General features: G+C 35.2%; 1 protein-coding gene across 5 annotated transcripts in view; it reads left to right on the top strand.

The window, feature by feature from the left end:
* FSTL5 (follistatin like 5) overlaps positions 1-17,835 on the top strand; it is a 773,228-nt gene that overhangs the window by 501,862 nt on the left and 253,531 nt on the right. For all 5 annotated transcript variants that reach the window (XM_007184135.3, XM_007184134.2, XM_028167007.2 and 2 more), the window contains one exon: positions 6,660-6,826. In XM_007184135.3, coding sequence (XP_007184197.2) covers positions 6,660-6,826 — 167 coding nt within the window. The remainder of the gene's footprint in view (positions 1-6,659; positions 6,827-17,835) is intronic.

The following is a 17,835-nucleotide window of genomic DNA, read 5'->3' as shown; positions in this document are numbered from 1 at the left end:
GAGGCTTCATTTACCAATACAGAAAGTTTATATGTGAAATTACAATCTTGTTCAAGGCATATAAGAATTCATGTTGCTTCATATTCTTCTTGACACTAGACCTAGTGATTCATACCAATCTGAAAGGTTTGGCTTAAATTTGCATCTCCCTGATTATACATAGAGTTGAGCACTTTTCTGGATTTTTCTTAGTCACATGGTTTTACTCATTCATGGAGCATTTGTTTGAGTTTCCTGTTGGTAGTTCTTTGGAGCTGTTTTTTTCTTATCTACTTTTAGGAGATCTTTATTAATTCTACGTATAAGATCTCTGATAGCTTTGTAGATGGCAAGTATCTTTTCCTGCTCAGTGGCTTGCATTTTTTATCTCTTAATAGTATCTTTTGAGGAAAAGATACTCTAAATTATAATGTAGTAAAACTTATAAATCATTTCTGTAATGGTGAGTTTTTTGTGCCTTGTTTAAGAATATTTCTCTACCATAAGATTATGAAGATATTATATCTCCATTATATATTATTATAAATATATTTATTATTATTATAAATGTTTATAATTGCATATAATCATATATTATATTATCAAGCATTCTTGAAGTATCAACGTTTAATGTTAAAGCTTAACACATATTTAAACACATTTTTTTCTCTCCTTTCCTTTTTTTTTTTTTTTTTAATTTTATTTATTTATTTATTTATTTTTGGCTGTGTTGGGTCTTCGTTTCTGTGCGAGGGCTTTCTCTAGTTGCGGCAAGTGGGGGCCACACTTCATCACAGTGTGCGGGCCTTTCACTATCCCGGCCTCCCTTGTTGCAGAGCACAGGCTCCAGACGCACAGGCTCAGTAGTTGTGGCTCACAGGCCTAGTTGCTCCGTGGCATGTGGGATCTTCCCAGACCAGGGTTCGAACCCGTGTCCCCTGCATTGGCAGGCAGATTCTCAACCACTGCGCCACCAGGAAAGCCCTTTCCTTTTTGCATCTTTAAGCTTCCATCTGAGATCATTTTCCTTTTGCCTGAAGAACATCCTTCAGAATTTATCTTAAGACAATTTATTAGAGATGAATTTTCTTACTGATTTTTGAAAATATACTTATTTTAATTTTTATGTATGTGTATAAAATTCTAAGATTGCCTTTACTTTGTTTCATCATATAAAATATAATCCCAGTAGCTTTTTGTTCCTATTTTTGCTCATGACATCAGTTGCTTAACTCCTTACTGTAAATGCAATCTGTATTTTTTCATTTACATAATTTTAAGATTTCTCTGTCATTGATTTTCTTCAGTTTCACTACTAAGTGTCTAGATGTGGGTTATTCTAGCTTTCCATTTTCTTTGCTTGACATTTAATAATCTTAAACTTATAGATTGGTGTCTTTCAACATTAATGGAAAATTCTTAACCACTATTTCTTCAAATATGGCCTCTGCCCAATTTTCTTTGTTTCCTTCTTCTCGGTTTCACATAAACCTATTTTTGTTAACCTCAACTGCGTTTTTAAATCTTTATTTATTCTTCTGCTTTTTATTCCGTAATATTTCTTTTAATCTCTATTTCAGTTTACTAATTCTCTTTTGTACTGTGTCTAATCTGTTCTTAATGACATCAATTTAATCTTAATTTCTGTTATCATATTTTCTACTTATATAACTCTTTCATAAACTTATAATGTTCATAGATTATATATTTAAGTTCTTTTTTAGAATTTCTAAGCTGATTTTATTTTCATAATCCTAAATTTTACAATCCTGGTGACTTTGTTATGGTTGTATGTTATTTCTCCTCATTCTCTTAATGCTGTTGTCTTTCTTTGTTTTCTACATTATCCTTCATTGTGTACTGGATATTTTATTTAAAATTTTTTTATAACAATAATTAGATGAGCTAGGATGATATTATTATAGAGAGGGAGACTTTATGTTTTATGAGACACCCAGACAAAAATAGCCTGCAGTCCACACATTCACTTGCAGAGTGAGGTGCTTTAAAGTCCTGGCACAGAGAGGGAGGTGGTCTAGTACTGTATCTATCCCATCTATCCCATGTCTCTAGGAATAAGAAGCCATATAGGGCATTTAGGCTGATCAATCATTTTCTTAAGGTGGAAAATTTCCCAAAGCAATGTGACTCCAGGTGCAATCCCATCTCTCTAAGTTACAATTCTCTTCAGGACATAGGCTGGGAAATTCCTTACTGTCTTCTTGTCTCTTTCATAGATAAGAATGAGAAAGACTATCTCTTTCATTTATTCTTTAAAATATATTATGTGTATTTAATCCAGGGTTATTTATCCTTTGTTGTTGTTTTATTTCTTCAGTGGAAGGGTTAGTCCAAATTATCTACTGCATTGTTATTGAAGAAGTTTCTAAATCTCTTTTTAATTTAGTTTGTTTTATTTTTGTAATACATATTATGATATAAGCATATAATAATTTACAGATAAGCAATTAGCATAAAAAACTCTAGACATTTTATCATAATAAGTTAGTGTATACATTGGTGTGTCTAACTTAGTTCAGACGTAACATTTATTTGAATATCACCTATTTCTTGATGGAAGACACCATCATAAATTTCCAGTTAGTTAAAGAGCTTGTCGTTAAGTAATTGTGATTTTCTTATTATGAGAATAATTAATTTATTCCTTCTATCATTCCTAAGTGTCTTTTATTCTGATGTATTTCTTTTTATTTTAATTATTATCTGCTTTTAATTAGTAATTCATTTTAGTAGAGTAGAGAAGGGAACATACACACTATTTGAAAATATCACTGATAAAATTTCTTCTACGTATCATTCCTAAAACAGAAATTATAAGCATGATCAGATCAACAAGATTATGAGACTAGTATTTAAATAAATTAAATAAAATATTCAACATAAGTATGTACTTTGGAACTTGAGAAGATGTAGGCATTTATAAGGACAGAATTCTGTTTATGATACATTATTTTCTTATGATTTTACAAAACTGATTTTCAAACAAATTTACTGAAATCATCTTCTTTTATAAACTGGTGTTTCACAAATATTCGAAATATTTTATTCCCTTTCTGTTCTATTTTAAATTTACATATTATTTTTACCAAACTTTTTATTGCTATTTCCACCACCTAGTTACTATTGGCATAAACACTTCATAAATACTGATGTGCAGTGTTCGAAATTTTATTCAACTACACTTGTCTCTCCAACTTCAGATTCTGCTAGAGGAGAACACAATTTTTCATTTCTTTGAAAACAAACTCTTTATATTCCTCTAAGCCAAGTTGTGAAGGTGAGAAAGTGTAGAAAGGGATCCACAGAAAGAAAAAATTTTATTTGCCTCTTAGCTTTCCCAAGTGAGCAAACAAAAGAAGCTGGTCTGGAAATGGCATTAATAGTCTTCGTAATACAAGATCAAAGGAAGCACCACTAGAGCTCTAATTTCTTTCCTTGAATACTTGAGAGGGCCTCCAATAAGAGGAATAATTTATAGGTCAAAAGAAGTACTGACATGTTTCAAAAAACTCAGCAATATCTGTTATATCTAACCTATATGCTTTTACGTTTGGTCAGGACATTAGATGACTCTTGATGTCATATGATACATGTTTTTACTTAGACCTTCAAATGTGCAATATCATTGGAGCTAAAGAGATAGAGTACTAAAATGATAGATGCTATTTGCTGCACATAACTGTTATTTGTCTGTACATAACTAGCATACGATGTTTGTGATTAGAGTGCTATAGAATAAAATATGTTACCTTTAATGTATATCTACAAAATTATATATTAATGATAATTGATAATGAATTAAATTTCAATACTTTTCTTTAAAACTCTTATTTCTAAACTAACAACTATGATCACTCAAATATACACAGATGCTCAGATTCAACCGATCTTACCTCTTAAATTCAGTTTTAAATTAGTTTACAGATTAATTCATAGCTATTGTTTCAGGTTGTTAATGTATTTCTAGAAATAATCACCATTTCTCTCTGAAATTTATAAATGTGAAATGTTTTATAAACATTTAATCACTATTAAAGCATATTGAATGACATTAGAATGTAGGAATAAAAATGTTTAACCTTTGTGATTTTGTGAGACTAAATCTTAGTCTGGTAATAATTATCAGAAAGACTAGTAAAGATGAGCACGACAATTTTGTAAGTAAAAGAAATCTTGCAGCTAAATTTATCTGAGAAAAGGACCACTTGATTTTGAACAATAACAGGTAAACGTAATTGGTTTTGTAGATGTAGCTCAATATAATACATTAAAGAAAAGGTGAAGCATGCAGGAAAAAAATTTTATAGACTTTTTGAAATACATAGTATTTAATAGCATGTATTACTGAGATAATTTTAAAAAATCATTTAAAAATGTAACCTCCAGATTAACATATAAGTTTTTACTGTGCATGTTAATATTTCCTGGGTGAATAGTAATTCTTATTTCTAATTAGGCATTCTCTCAAAGGATGTCCATTTTACAAGGATGTCCCACATAATGTTACGCCAAATCTCAGCATTTATTCTAAGATGTTCATATTATCTAATTAGCATTGTAATGTATAACTACCAAAAGCACAACTAATCTAAAAGGCCTGGGACCTAATACCAGATGCAGAAGGTTAGTGAAAACATTCCAAGGTGACTTAGTACCAGTTGTATTTCTAAATGTCAGAATAGCCAATGCTAACATGCCGTTTTTTAGAATAGATGCCTTATTATTTTGTACGTGATTTTATGAGGAACCAGAAGCTGAAATTCAGGAATGTTAATGGAAATTATTAATAATTCTTATTTGATACCCTACATGATGTTATTACTTTTATAGTTTTCTCTCTTCCCGTAAGTTTGCAATATTAAAGAAAAAGACATAAAAAACACTGTGTCTGCAAATTTCAAAAATTTCCTATGCCTAATTGGTCAAGTATATTTTCTTTTAGTAATTTTATATAAATACATATAACAGAATGGGTATTAAAGAAAAGAAGATTGAACACATTCCCTTTGGTCTTATTACTCAGGAAACATTGAAATACAATGTGAATATGGAGAAATGTCATTAGGAAAAATTAAACTGTCAATACAAAAGACTGACCAGGATGTTTGTTCCCCATTTCTATTATTTCTGTTAATGATGTAAAATCAAAAGAATACATTGAACTGAGCCTCTCTCATAGGATTTTGAAATTTCAAAAGATTGCCTACCCCACTCTTTGACAACACAAACCAATGATGACTTAAATAACTTGGCTTTTAAAGACAAGATCCTGTATAACAGAATATAAGGGTCAATCTCCTTCTGCTTATTTTTATCAGATAAAGGTGTGGAACATCAGCGCTTAACAAGTGCATGTAGGGATTATATGTTCAATGCCAGCCTTCTGAGACAAAGAATTGTGCCATTTTTTGACATTCCAGTTTGTGGTGGTACCAAAAATTCAAAGAACTTTTTGTTGAACAGTTATAGTCTATAAAAATCATTTGATTAGCATTTCTCTTCCTCCTTAAGAGGAAGATAGGATTCAGAAAGAGAAAAAGAAGGTCAAATGATGAAAAGGAAGAAGAGGGGTTTGTGGAGGATACAGCTCTGATTGTACCTGATCACATTTATTGCAAATTAAAAGCCACCACTTTGGGCAGTCAACACCTCCATCATGAAAAATATCATCAACCTCAACAAAGGAACAAAGGACAATTATGGTCTCCCCACCCACATGGAAATTTCAGTGAGAATAGTGATTTTGGTATTTCTCACCTGGCTAAGACTGAGCAAAGTCACAATGCAAGACTTCAGCATAATATAGAAACAATAGTGTCTCAGCGAGTGTAAGTTGAAAACTAAAGGGCAGTTGTCACATGGGTAAAGACTGGTGGGATTATCCCAGGCATCTCTGGTGACCATGGACAATCATGTAAATGTCATGGTTCATTCCCAAGCTTGGTGAGGACGGTCTGGAAACAGGAAAGAGGATCGAGATTACAAAGTATATTTCCTGCTGTGGCAGCATTACTAGGAGAAATGTGTTTAATGGTTATTTTAAAATATATTTAACTTTAAAATTTAAGAATAAGGAAAAGACTGTACTGCACCCACACTGTCTGATAAAGGCAGCTGACGGAATTTCAGGAATTTGCTGTTTGGTTGGTGAACTTCAGTTTTTCCTCCCTCAACTTCCCAAATAAATCTTATTCCTTTAGAGTCAGTTTATGTTTCCCAGCATAGTGATGCATTTTACCCATTCAGCTATGCTAGTGTTCTCTGAAGCCAGCCAGCAATGATCTCACCTCACCCACAATATAAATCTATCAGTGAATAAACAACATCATTTTTATTTCAATGCCAATGACACACTACATGTTGATTTAGCAGTTAAATAATTTCTCTTCTGGGTGCAATCTGCCAGGCTTATTATAACTCTACTTCTGATATTCATTTCATGTTTAATAGTGCTTTGCCTCATGAGGATGCCTGTCAATCAATTAAATTAAAATGTCATTCTGACCTTTTATTGGAAACAATTTACTCTTTTCATTTCATCACAAGCTTTTTCCATCTTATACAAATTAAAAGCCTTAATTACTTGTATTCAGAAACTTTATACTAATTAACTTTACAAAACTACATGCTCATCCACGTTCCTGATACTATCTTTACAGAGGTTATCCAGCTGAGTCTGCCTGAAGATCAGAAACTAAGCATCACAGCAGCAACTGGGGGACAGAGTACGGTTCTGAGCTGTGCCATTCAGGGAGCACTGAGACCTCCGATCATCTGGAAACGGAACAATATTATTCTAAACAACTTAGATTTGGAAGACATCAATGTGAGTACAGAAATAGAGGTTGTGTATAATTTGTGCATTTGACATGATATACTCTAGACTTTGTGCAGTCTGAGGAGCTTAATGAAATAGGATGTAGAATTGAAGAGAATTATTGGAACATTTTCATATCCATTCTACTGTCTGGGAGGCACTTATAGGTCATTTGAAATTATCCAAATCACTTGTTTTAGTGTAGTAAGCAGGTTATATACTATTGTGTTGGTGGGATCACAGAAACTTAAACCATAAAGGTCTGGCTCTAAGAATTTCTATAATTACCAACAACGAATCTCTACGTATTTGCTATTATAGTTGAGCAACAGCCTATAGCTTATGAAGTGTCAAAGTGGGTAAAGGAAGTTTTTGCTTCAAATACTTCATAATGTATTAGAAACAATAAATATTAATAAAACAAATAAATGATTTATTTTTCTGGAATGAAGGGACATGTTCATCACTCAGGTTTATTCCTAGAGAATCAGAATCTAAACTCAAAGAGTGTACAGCCCAAAAGGTGAAACAAAGGCTGAACAAACTCCAGGGAATTAATTTCTTCCTTCCATGCTTTCTGTTGAAAATGAACATGAAGAAGTGAGCATCATCTTAGATAATGAAAAGAAGTAAAGATCGTATGTTATGGGTTGTCTGTGGAAATGAGGTGGGAGAATCCTTTACCTTAGTGATCTTGGGGTTCTATGATGTCTTTGCATATAAATTTTAGATATTCTTTACTCTCACTCAAGAAAGCCATCACCTATCCACTTATTCTTTGCTGCTTCATAAAGAACCCCTAAAACGCAAGCTCAAGAGAGTCACTCTATGTGTTACATTTTACTAATAGTCTTGTTTAATGTCCTTGAATGCCTTAAAAAAGAAAACTTCTCCGTTATAGATTTTTTTACTTCTATAAAATTTTTCTAAATTTGCTTACATCCGGGAAATTTCCTCAGAGTACACGGAGAATAATGTTTAATTCTCCAAGATACCAAGAACACTGTGCCATAGAACAGCTATAATTTCAGGGCATTCAAGATTCTTTGAGAGGCATGGCGCTAGACAAAATCATCTTAGGTTTGCATTATGGGTTGTTGTGTCTACATTTATGCTTTTTAAAAAATTGAGGTAAAATCGGTATATGATATTATATTTGTTTCAGCCGTAAAACATAAACAAAATCAATCTTTGTATACACTACAAAGCAATTACCACAATAAGTCTAGTTACCATCAATTACCGTACAATTGACCCCCTTCACCCATTTCCCCAACCCCTTTACCCTTTCCAATCTGATAACTGCCAATCTGTCCTCTGTATCTATGAGCTTTGTTTTATTTGTTTGTTTGGTTGGTTGGTTTGTTTTGTTTTTATACTCCATATATAAGTGAAATTATCTGATTTATTTCATGGAACATAACACCCTCTGATATGGTATCGAACATGGTAACATTTTCTTTTTATTTGGCTGAGTAGCTTTCCACTGTATATATATAGCACGTCTTCTTTATCCGTTCATCCATGGATGGGGACATAATTTGCTTCCATATCTTGACTATTGTAAACAATGCTATAATAAACAAAAGAGCACATATATCTTTTAGAATTAGTGCTTTCATGTGCTTAGGATAAATACACAGAAGTGGAATAGCTGGGTCGTATGGTAGTTTTATTTTTCATTTTATGAGGAATCTCCATACTGTTGTCCATAGTGGCTGCAACAATTGACATTCCTACCGACAGTGCACAGGGGTTCCCTTTTCTCTACATCCTCTCCAGCATTTATTATTTCCTGTCTTTTTGATAACTGTCATTCTAACAGGTGTGAGGTGATGTCTTACTGTGGTTTTGATCTGCATTTCTCTGATAGTTAGTGATGCTGAACATCTTTTTATGTGCCTGTTGTCCATCTGTATGTCTTCTTAGGAAAAATGTCTATTTAGATCCTCTGCCCATGTTTTTGATCTGATTGTTTGTTGTTTTGCTATTGACGTGCTTGAAGTATTTATACACTTTTTGATATTAACTCCTTACCAGACATATGGTTTGCAAATACTTTCTCCCATTCAGTAGGTTGTCTTTTTATTTTGCAGATGGTATCCTTTGCTTTCCAGAAGCATTTTAGTTTGATGTAGTCTCATTTGTTTATTTTTGCTTTTGTTGCCTTTGCTTTTGGGGTAAGAGCCAAAAAGTCCACGACAAGACTGAGATCAAGAAGATTACCACCTATGTTTTCTTCTAGGAGTTTTTATGGTTTCAGGTTTCATATACAAGTCCTTAATCAATTTTGAGTTTATTTTTATGTATGGTATAAGATAGTGGTCTAATTTCATTCTTTTGCATGTGGCTGTCCAATTTTCCCAACACAATTTATTTAAGGAACTGTCCTTCCCCTATTGCATATTCTTGGCTCCTTGTTATAAATGAATTGACAACATATGCATGGGTTTATTTCTGGGCTCTCTATTCTTTTCCATTGATCTATGTGTCTGTTTTTATGCCAAAACCATATTATTTTTATTACTATAACTTTGTAGTATAGTTTGAAATCAGGGAGCATGATGCCTCCAGAATTATTTTTCTTTCTCAAGAGTGATTAGGCTATTCAAGGTATTTGTGGTTCCAAAGTAGAGGTTCTTACCTCTACTTCAATCTAATTGTGAATGATAACATGATAACTATGCTAAGTAGAGTATTCTTAGTTAGATTCTTTTTGTTTTTCACTTTAAGCACTTTGCATATATCATGCCACTTCCTTCTGGCCTGTCAAATTTCTGTTAAGAAGGCAGCTGATATTTTAAAGGGAGTTTTCTTGCATGTAAAATGTAGTTTTTCTCTTGCTGCTTTTAAAATTGTCTCCTTTATCTTTTGACACTTTAATTATAATGTACTTGGTGTGGATCTTTTTGAGTTCATCTTTTTTGGAGCTCTCTGTGCTTCCTGGATCTGGATGTCTGTTTTGTTCCCCAGGTTAGGGAAGATTTCAGCCATTATTTCCTGAAATACATTTTCTGCCCTTTCTTTAGGTCTTCTATTTCTGGGAACCCTAGAAGCTGAATGTTTTTCTGCTTGATGTTATCCCATAGATGCCTTAAGCTATTTTTATTTTTTTAATTATTTTTTTCTTTTTCTGCTCTGTTTGGGTGAGTTCCACTGTTCTGGCTTTCAGGTTGCTGATTTGTTCTTTGCTTCATCAAGTACACTTTTGAATTCTTCTAGTGTATTTTTAGTTCAGTTCTTGTATTCTTCAGCTCTGTGGCTTCTATTTAGTAGTTTCCTATATTTTTTATGTCTGTTGAAATTCTCACTGTGTTCATCCACTCTTCTGCCATGTTCAGGGACAATTAGTTCTACCTCTTTATCAGGTAAATTATTAATCTCTATTTTTAAGTTTATTTTTCTGGGATTTTATCTTGCTCTTTTGTTTGGAACATTTTCCTTTGTTTCCTCATGTTCTTGTTTCTCTTTATTTTATTTGTTTCTGTGGAGTGGGTGAAACCTCTACCTCTCCTAGTCTTGAAGGTATAGCCTTGTGTAGATAATGTTACTGTTCAACTTTGCCCTAGCTCTGGTTGTCTCTAGAACTTTTGTGGCTGTCTTATCAGCCCAATTTATTCTTGATAGGTTCAGTTGTTGAGGTCATGCCAAGCCTTGTCAGTGTTTCACGTGAAGGGATCTTTGTCAGCCGCTAGTTTTAGGCTAATTGAAAACTAGACACTCAGGTAGCAGCTTTTAAAATATGCAAATATATACAGTCCTGTGGGACTACCCCACAACCCCTGCTGGCCTCCAGATTAGGTGATTTGAAGATTTTCCCTTGGAGAGAGTTGAGAAAACCAGGGCTCCAGATGAGTGTATAAGGTCCTTTCTGGAAAGTACCAGTGAGCTGTAGCAAGGCCAAAGGAGAGCACAAGGATGGCATCCCCAGCCTACATTCCCTGAGAGCTCCTTTGCAGCCTCTACATGTGTGGTAAACCTGAAACCTGCCCCCTCAAGCCTGTCCCTCAAGCTCCAGGACAGGTAAAGAGGCCTTTGTCACGGAAAGTCTGAGAGTGTCTGTGTTGTGACCTGGGGGTTGTAGCCTGCCAAAAACTGTTCCTCCAATTGTTTCAGTCCTATGGGACCCAGAAATATAGGTCCCCTTGGCCACCCAAGCCTGGTGCTCAAGGGGTGTCCGCTGTGGGGACTGTGTGTGTCCGCTGGCTTCAGTGGGGCCACAGAGGAGCCTGGGGTTGGAGTCAGCAGCCAGCTTCAGCAGGGTCACAGGAGAGTTTGTGGGTGGGACAAAGCCACAAACTTCAGTGGGACTTTAGAGGGGAGCAGGGCTGGGGTAAGCCCACCGCCTGCAGCAGGGCCACCTTAGGCTCAGGGGTGGCGTGGGATCATTGTCTTCAGTGAGGCTTTGGGAGAGTATCTAGGTGGGGCAAGCCAGCCAGCACTAGCCAGATAGAGGGAGTACAGAACCTGGTGCCCACCAGTGCCGGCTCTGCCAAGCTGGAGTGAGAGAGCCAACATGACACCCGCTACTGCCTCCATCCCCAGAGGAAGCCCCAGCAGACTCCTGTGCCCCAGGAGGCTCTTTAAGATTAGCTAGTAAGTCTCCTTCACATGTGGTCGAGGCATTTTTCAAATTGGTGTTTTTGCACTGGGTCCTGGTGTAAGTGAGTCTGTACATGAGCCCTTTGAAAACAGACTCTCCATTCCCCAGAGCCTTTTGGGTCTCCTGAACATAAGCCCCACTGGTTTTCAAAGCCGGGCTTTTGGGGGCTCATCTCTGCAGTGCAGATTCCCAGGTTGGGAGTGTCTGAGATGGGGCTCAACCCTTCCGTCCTCAGGGTGAAGTTTGTAATTGTGAGTTTCCTCCTGCTTGGGGGTTGCTGCACTGGGTGTGTGACATTTGTGGGAGACTGTCTCTGCCTCTTCTACCATCTCGAGGTGGCCCTCTGTTGTGGAGAAGCTTTTCAGCTAGATTTCAGCTGTTTTTCACAGGGAACTGATCAGTCTGGAACCATAGCATTGGCATGCTTGCGGGGAGAGGTAAGTTCTATGCTACCATCTTAAACCACTGTCTGCATTTTATCTTTTATTTCCTATTTTCATCCTTACTATCAAGCTTACCACTGTTATTTTAAAGAAGCCTATGTATTCTATGATGCTTTTGTTTGAATACCTCAAAATAAGCTCATTTGAATTGTTTCAAGAATAAGGGGGAGGGCTTCCCTGGTGGCGCAGTGGTTGAGAATCTGCCTGCTAATGCAGGGGACACGGGTTCGAGCCCTGGCCTGGGAAGATCCCACATGCCGCAGAGCGGCTGGGCCCGTGAGCCACAACTGCTGAGCCTGCGCGTCTGGAGCCTGTGCTCCGCAACGAGAGAGGCCCGCGCATCGCGATGAAGAGTGGCCCCCGCTTGCCACAACTGGAGAAAGCCCTCGCACAGAAACGAAGACCCAACACAGCCAAAATCAATCAATCAATCAATCAATCAAAACATACGCATCTGATTCAAGATCCTCATTAAAAAAAAAAAAAAAAAAAAAGAATAAGGGGGAGTACGTACTATGTAAATCATATGATGATATTCACAGAGCTATAGACTATGGACAGCTTGCAAAAGTGGACATATTCTTGTGCATGGATCATGTAAATTATTTTGCTTACTTTCTTATTCTTGACTGTTCTAGAACCTTGAAATTTCCAGAAAAAATTTATTATGAGTAAGTTAGAGCTCTAAAATATATGTAAATGTTAGATGAATTCTGGCATCAATAAATTAACTTTTACTGGATGATGTTATTTTGGATACATTTCATAGAGCAGATAAATATTGAGAACTTAAAAAAATCACCTTTCCAATATTTAGAAAGTTTTAATTTCATTTCAAGGCATACTTAATTAAGTTAAACAAGCATTCATAATCTATAGTGTACACAAAACTACCAGCCTTTCAAATAAAGCTGCATGGAATATCCAAAGATGTCTTTGAAAACAGGGATTTTTTTCAACTTCCCAATATGCTTCTGGTGTTTTCATTAAGTGCTATGCCATCACCTGTCAAATTATCTGAATACATTTAATTGCATTTACCAATATAACTAAAATGTGAAATAAAACAGTTATAAAATCTCACTTGTGTTTATATTTATTTCTGCTTAAATTCTGCTAAAATAAAGACTTCAGCACATAAATAAACTAAATATTATACACATACATTTAGCACTGTCTCTGGTGGACATCTGACATGATTTTTGGTCACCCAACACCCTTTGAACTCCTCTTTGAATATTCTGGCAATGCTTTGATTTTTCCTAACCCCAAGGTGGAAAGCAAAATCTTACTTAATCCACCTTCTCGCAATTAGGAAGCAGATATGTGAATAAGGCTCTAATAAATAGGATGCTGAACAAGATTTCCTTTTATAAGCAAGAACAGGGGAATGCAGGTGCTTTTCAGAATCCACTCTCTCCACCCATCCTTCCTGGTGAGTGTTGTGGCAGCAGGATCCCACTTTCAAGGACATCAGTGACAAAAGCTCTGCAGTTGGTCAGTGTTCAGCTTCAGCAGGGTCTCCAGTTGGCCAGTCTCAGTATGTGGCTTGTGCACCTTTTCTGGCTTCTCATTCCCTAAGCTGACACTCTGATATCCTGCTTATTCTATGACCTTCCTAGTATCTTTATTAAACCCCTTTCCTGCTTAAAACACTATGAATGTTGTCTAATTATATTTTGAATTTAATGTTAAGAAGTATCTGTTATTATATCTCCTTAAAATGTATTTTTAATTGTTCTATGTGGATTTATGACATGTTGAAAGATCAAGATAATCTTACTATAGTAAAATACATTTTACTTTGTTTATAAGCGAAGAAGACTTTCAAAAATTCAGATATGAGTCGGTTTTTATACCCTGTTAGTATATTGTCTGTTTTCACAAAAGTGGGTTTAATGTCTATTAAATTGTGTAAAGTTAAATTTATAGTGCTTTTTAAGTCAAAGGGAATCAGTAACAATTTGCAATATTCTTTCTGATTACTTAATATATATAAGATAAAATTTAGTATTTATTTACCTACTCAATACATGAATACCTTCTGATTGCAAAAGATTAAAATAATATAGACATTTTTTTTTTAAAAAAAGCATAATTACCCCTCACCTTTTATATGCACTTACTCCTATTCTCAGGTGAAGAAGAAGTCCTGTGAGTACATTTTGAATCCCCTTCCCATGCATTGCAAAGATAATTTTGTTTATTTAATAGGATGTATTCATATTAGTTCTTATTACCTCACTACCTCATTATCTCATTAACCCTAAAAACAACTCCATGAAGCAAGAAATAAGTCCTCATTTACACATGTGGGGATTTATGCTAAGAGAATTGTTCACCGCAGGTTGGTAAGCTATTAAGTGGTACACCTGGGATATTTACATGGCCTGATTTGCTCTAGATCATGAGCTAAACCATCGCATGTAAGTGAGACACTAGCTTTCTGCTGCCTTTTATAAAATGTATCCCAAATAATTCTGGCTCCTATGTATTACAAATAGATGTGTTATACTCTGCTGTTTTGTGTGGGATTGATTCATGATCAATTGATGTTTGAAGACTTTCATTTTGCCTGTCTTCTGTTTTGCACCAAATGATTAAAAAGGACACCACAGAACTACTGGAGGAAGGATGACACAGAGGTTTGCAGCATGGGCTGGGGATTCAGACTATCTGGATTCCAATTAATATAAAGTGTCTTGGGAGTGATTTGCCCTCAAGCAACTTATTTAACCTCCCTGTGCCACAGCTTCCTTATCTGTGAATTGAATGTACCAATAAAATGAACTCATTTTTGTGTGAGAGCTAATGAGATAAAGTATTTTACAGCTGATAACACTAGATGAAGTACATTGTAAATGTTCAGTTGAACATTTCTTCTTCTCTCTCCTTCTCTTCCTCCTTCCTCCCTCTTCCTCTTTCTTCTCTTCCTCCTAATATATATTTCATGGACACACCCAACCTGCCTGAAAGAATGTGAATTAAATGTAAGTTACATATAGCAATAAGGGAGTTTGGAAACTTGCAGAAACTGCCAGAACAAAATTGTATCCAATTATAGCCTCTGAAATTGGAAGATTTTTTCTATTCAATGAAGCTTTAAGATCATGCTGTTATATCTCCATATTAGCAATCTTGTATTAGTCCCTGCTTTAAAGATATTCCATTAAACTCACTCAGCTATTATATATTTATCCATTTTTTGGTATGTGTGTCTTCAATCCTCTTTCTGCCCAATTCCTGAAAAAAGATAATTGGCTTATTTTGATCATCCTGTTTTGGGTGGAGCTTGGCACACAAGATTCAATTCTCTTATTACTGTGATTGAGCCTGAGTCCTAAGCCTGGTCTGATCAGCTTTGACCAGGTTATGATGAAGATGAGGACAAGAGTTACAGAGTAAGGCTCTTCTATCAAACTTACTTCTCGCCAGCTGCTTCCTGGTTTGCAATTTCCTTTTATTAAGGAAGCTCAGTTAAGGAAGGCAAGGTGTGCATAGAGACAAAGATATAGAATTAAGAGAAATGTGGATAGAAAATAGAATTCACTGACAGGATTGATAGTCAGAAGTGAGGGAAAGAGGGGAGTCGAAATACAATGCTTTTTGGATATCTTGACTTTACCAAGAAAATTTTCAGTAGATCTTTGTAAAACAAAATTTTTTGCTTTCCTTTTGTTTTACCTGAGAAAAAAATAGGTCTAAAAATTCTTGTCTGTATCTTATTTATACTATCTGTAGTTTTTCACCATTCACTAAACTATATTACAGTCTGATCTGGTCTATATTTAACATCAAAATCATATTATGTCATACCAACCTAGATTCCAATCCTAGTTTTGCTACTTATTAGCTGTATGTTCACAACATACTGATTGAAGCTTACGCTTCTGTCTCTTCATCTATAAAGAAGGGATTATTATAAAATTCAAGGACATATAACAAATGCTTAATAAAATACACATTATTTTCATATCACTATGAGTAGCTTGATTCAATATGGCATTGTTGATCATGTTGAATAACAAAGCCCCATGAAAATATTATTTCTTTGAAAATAACCTAATGTAATAAATATTACTATGAATTTCAACAACTTTATAGGTAGGCTTGTTAGATAAAATGCAGAACTTCCAGGTTAATTTGAATTTCAGATACATGATAAATCAAGTTTTACTGTATGTACCAAATGTAGCATGGGATATACTTATATAAAAATCATTCTTGTCTCTCTAAAATTCAACTTTAATTGGGGATCATATTTTATTTATTAAGTCTGGAACTCTATTTACATGAAACTCAAATTGGTTTGAATATGGCTTTAGGCTACTCTCCTAAAAATGTTACTGTGGCTTATATCACTGATATGAAATGTTTGAAATGCTGAAAGTTCATGTGAAGTGAAATCCCGGGCTTTGTAGATTCCTTTCGTTCTCTCATTTTTAGTATTTGTTCTGGGATTTTTGTTTTCTACATCTGTCTAACCTGTGTTAGTAATTGTGTCCAGCACCTAGTAGAAGACTGGAAAAAATAGTGGATTAAATGGACAGCAGTTTATTCTTTAATAAAATATACTGTCCACAGCTGACATGATTGCTCCTTGAGGCATCTGGAACTCAACCTCCTATCTTTTCTGACATTCCAAGAGCATGACTTTTGTCTCCAAGATCATTTCAGGATTCAAGAGGGCCATAGGAGCTCCAGTCACCAATCTCTAGTCTATCAACCTATAATTCAGGCTCACAGTAGTACAAAGCAGGTGAAAGATGAACAGCACTTATTCCTGGAAGTCCCACGCTGTTTATAGGTCACTGATGTGTCATAATTGCAATAACTATACCAGGGAGGCTGGTAAATACCGTTGTTTAGCTGGGCATACTGCTCAGCCTTCTGTTACAAAGGAGGACCAGGAGAACAATCTCCAACTCTCTTTACAAGTCCATCCAAGAGGATGTAAGATGTTTTACTTACACTCTGTCTTTCTGCATTGATCACATATGATTGTCCCTCTGAATTCAAATTTGAACAACTCTGTGTACCATTTAAGTTCTTTCTGTAGTTGTATCAGCTTTCAATTTATTTCTTTGATTGTTTTGCTTTGTTACCCCTTCCTTAAATATTCTACTAACTTTTTTTTTGCATTCAGTCTGATGATTTTTCCTTATGATCATCCTTAATATTGTTCTATCCCTGAAACTTATTTGAGGTGATTCTCACCATGTACAGTTGATCTCCATTTAAAGCAAAGCATGCAAAAAAAAAAAAAAAAAAAAATCATGGAAAATAAAAAATTTAAAATGAACATTTTAATTCAAATCAGGATACAATTGCTGGTGTGGCAGCTTGTCATATTAGTAGTTTTTTTTTTTGTTTTTTTTTTTTGGTAGATCTTTATTGGAGTATAATTGCTTCACAATACTGTGTTAGTTTCTGTTGCACAACAAAGCGAATCAGCCATATGCATACACACGTCCCCAAATACCCTCCCTCCTGAACCTCCCTCCCACCCTCCCTATCCCACCCCTCTAGGTCATCGCAAAGCACGGAGCCCATCTCCCTGTGCTATGCGGCTGCTTCCCACCAGCCAACTGTTTTACATACCGTAGTGTATATACGTCGATGCTACTCTCACTTTGCCCCAGCTTCCTCCTCCCACCTCAAGTCCTCAAGTCCATTCTCTATGTCTACCTCTTTGTTCCTGCCCTGCAACTAGGTTCATCAGTATCAAATTTTTTTTTTTTGATTCCATATATATGCGTTAGCATACGGTATTTGTTTTTCTCTTTCTGACTTACTTCACTCTAAAATCTAGCATTAAAAAAAACCTACTCTGAAAACAAAAAATAGAATAGATAAATAAGTTGTGAGAAAAAAAAAAAAACTACTCTGGTCTAGAGTAGGTTTTTTTAATGCTAGATTTTCTAGTACATTGTTGACAAAACTAGCACTGGAAGATAACATATCAAAGCATA

Source organism: Balaenoptera acutorostrata, chromosome 5 (genome assembly GCF_949987535.1).
Source record: "Balaenoptera acutorostrata chromosome 5, mBalAcu1.1, whole genome shotgun sequence".
Taxonomy (NCBI): Eukaryota; Metazoa; Chordata; class Mammalia; order Artiodactyla; family Balaenopteridae; genus Balaenoptera; species Balaenoptera acutorostrata.
This window is presented reverse-complemented; position numbering and strand designations above follow the sequence as displayed.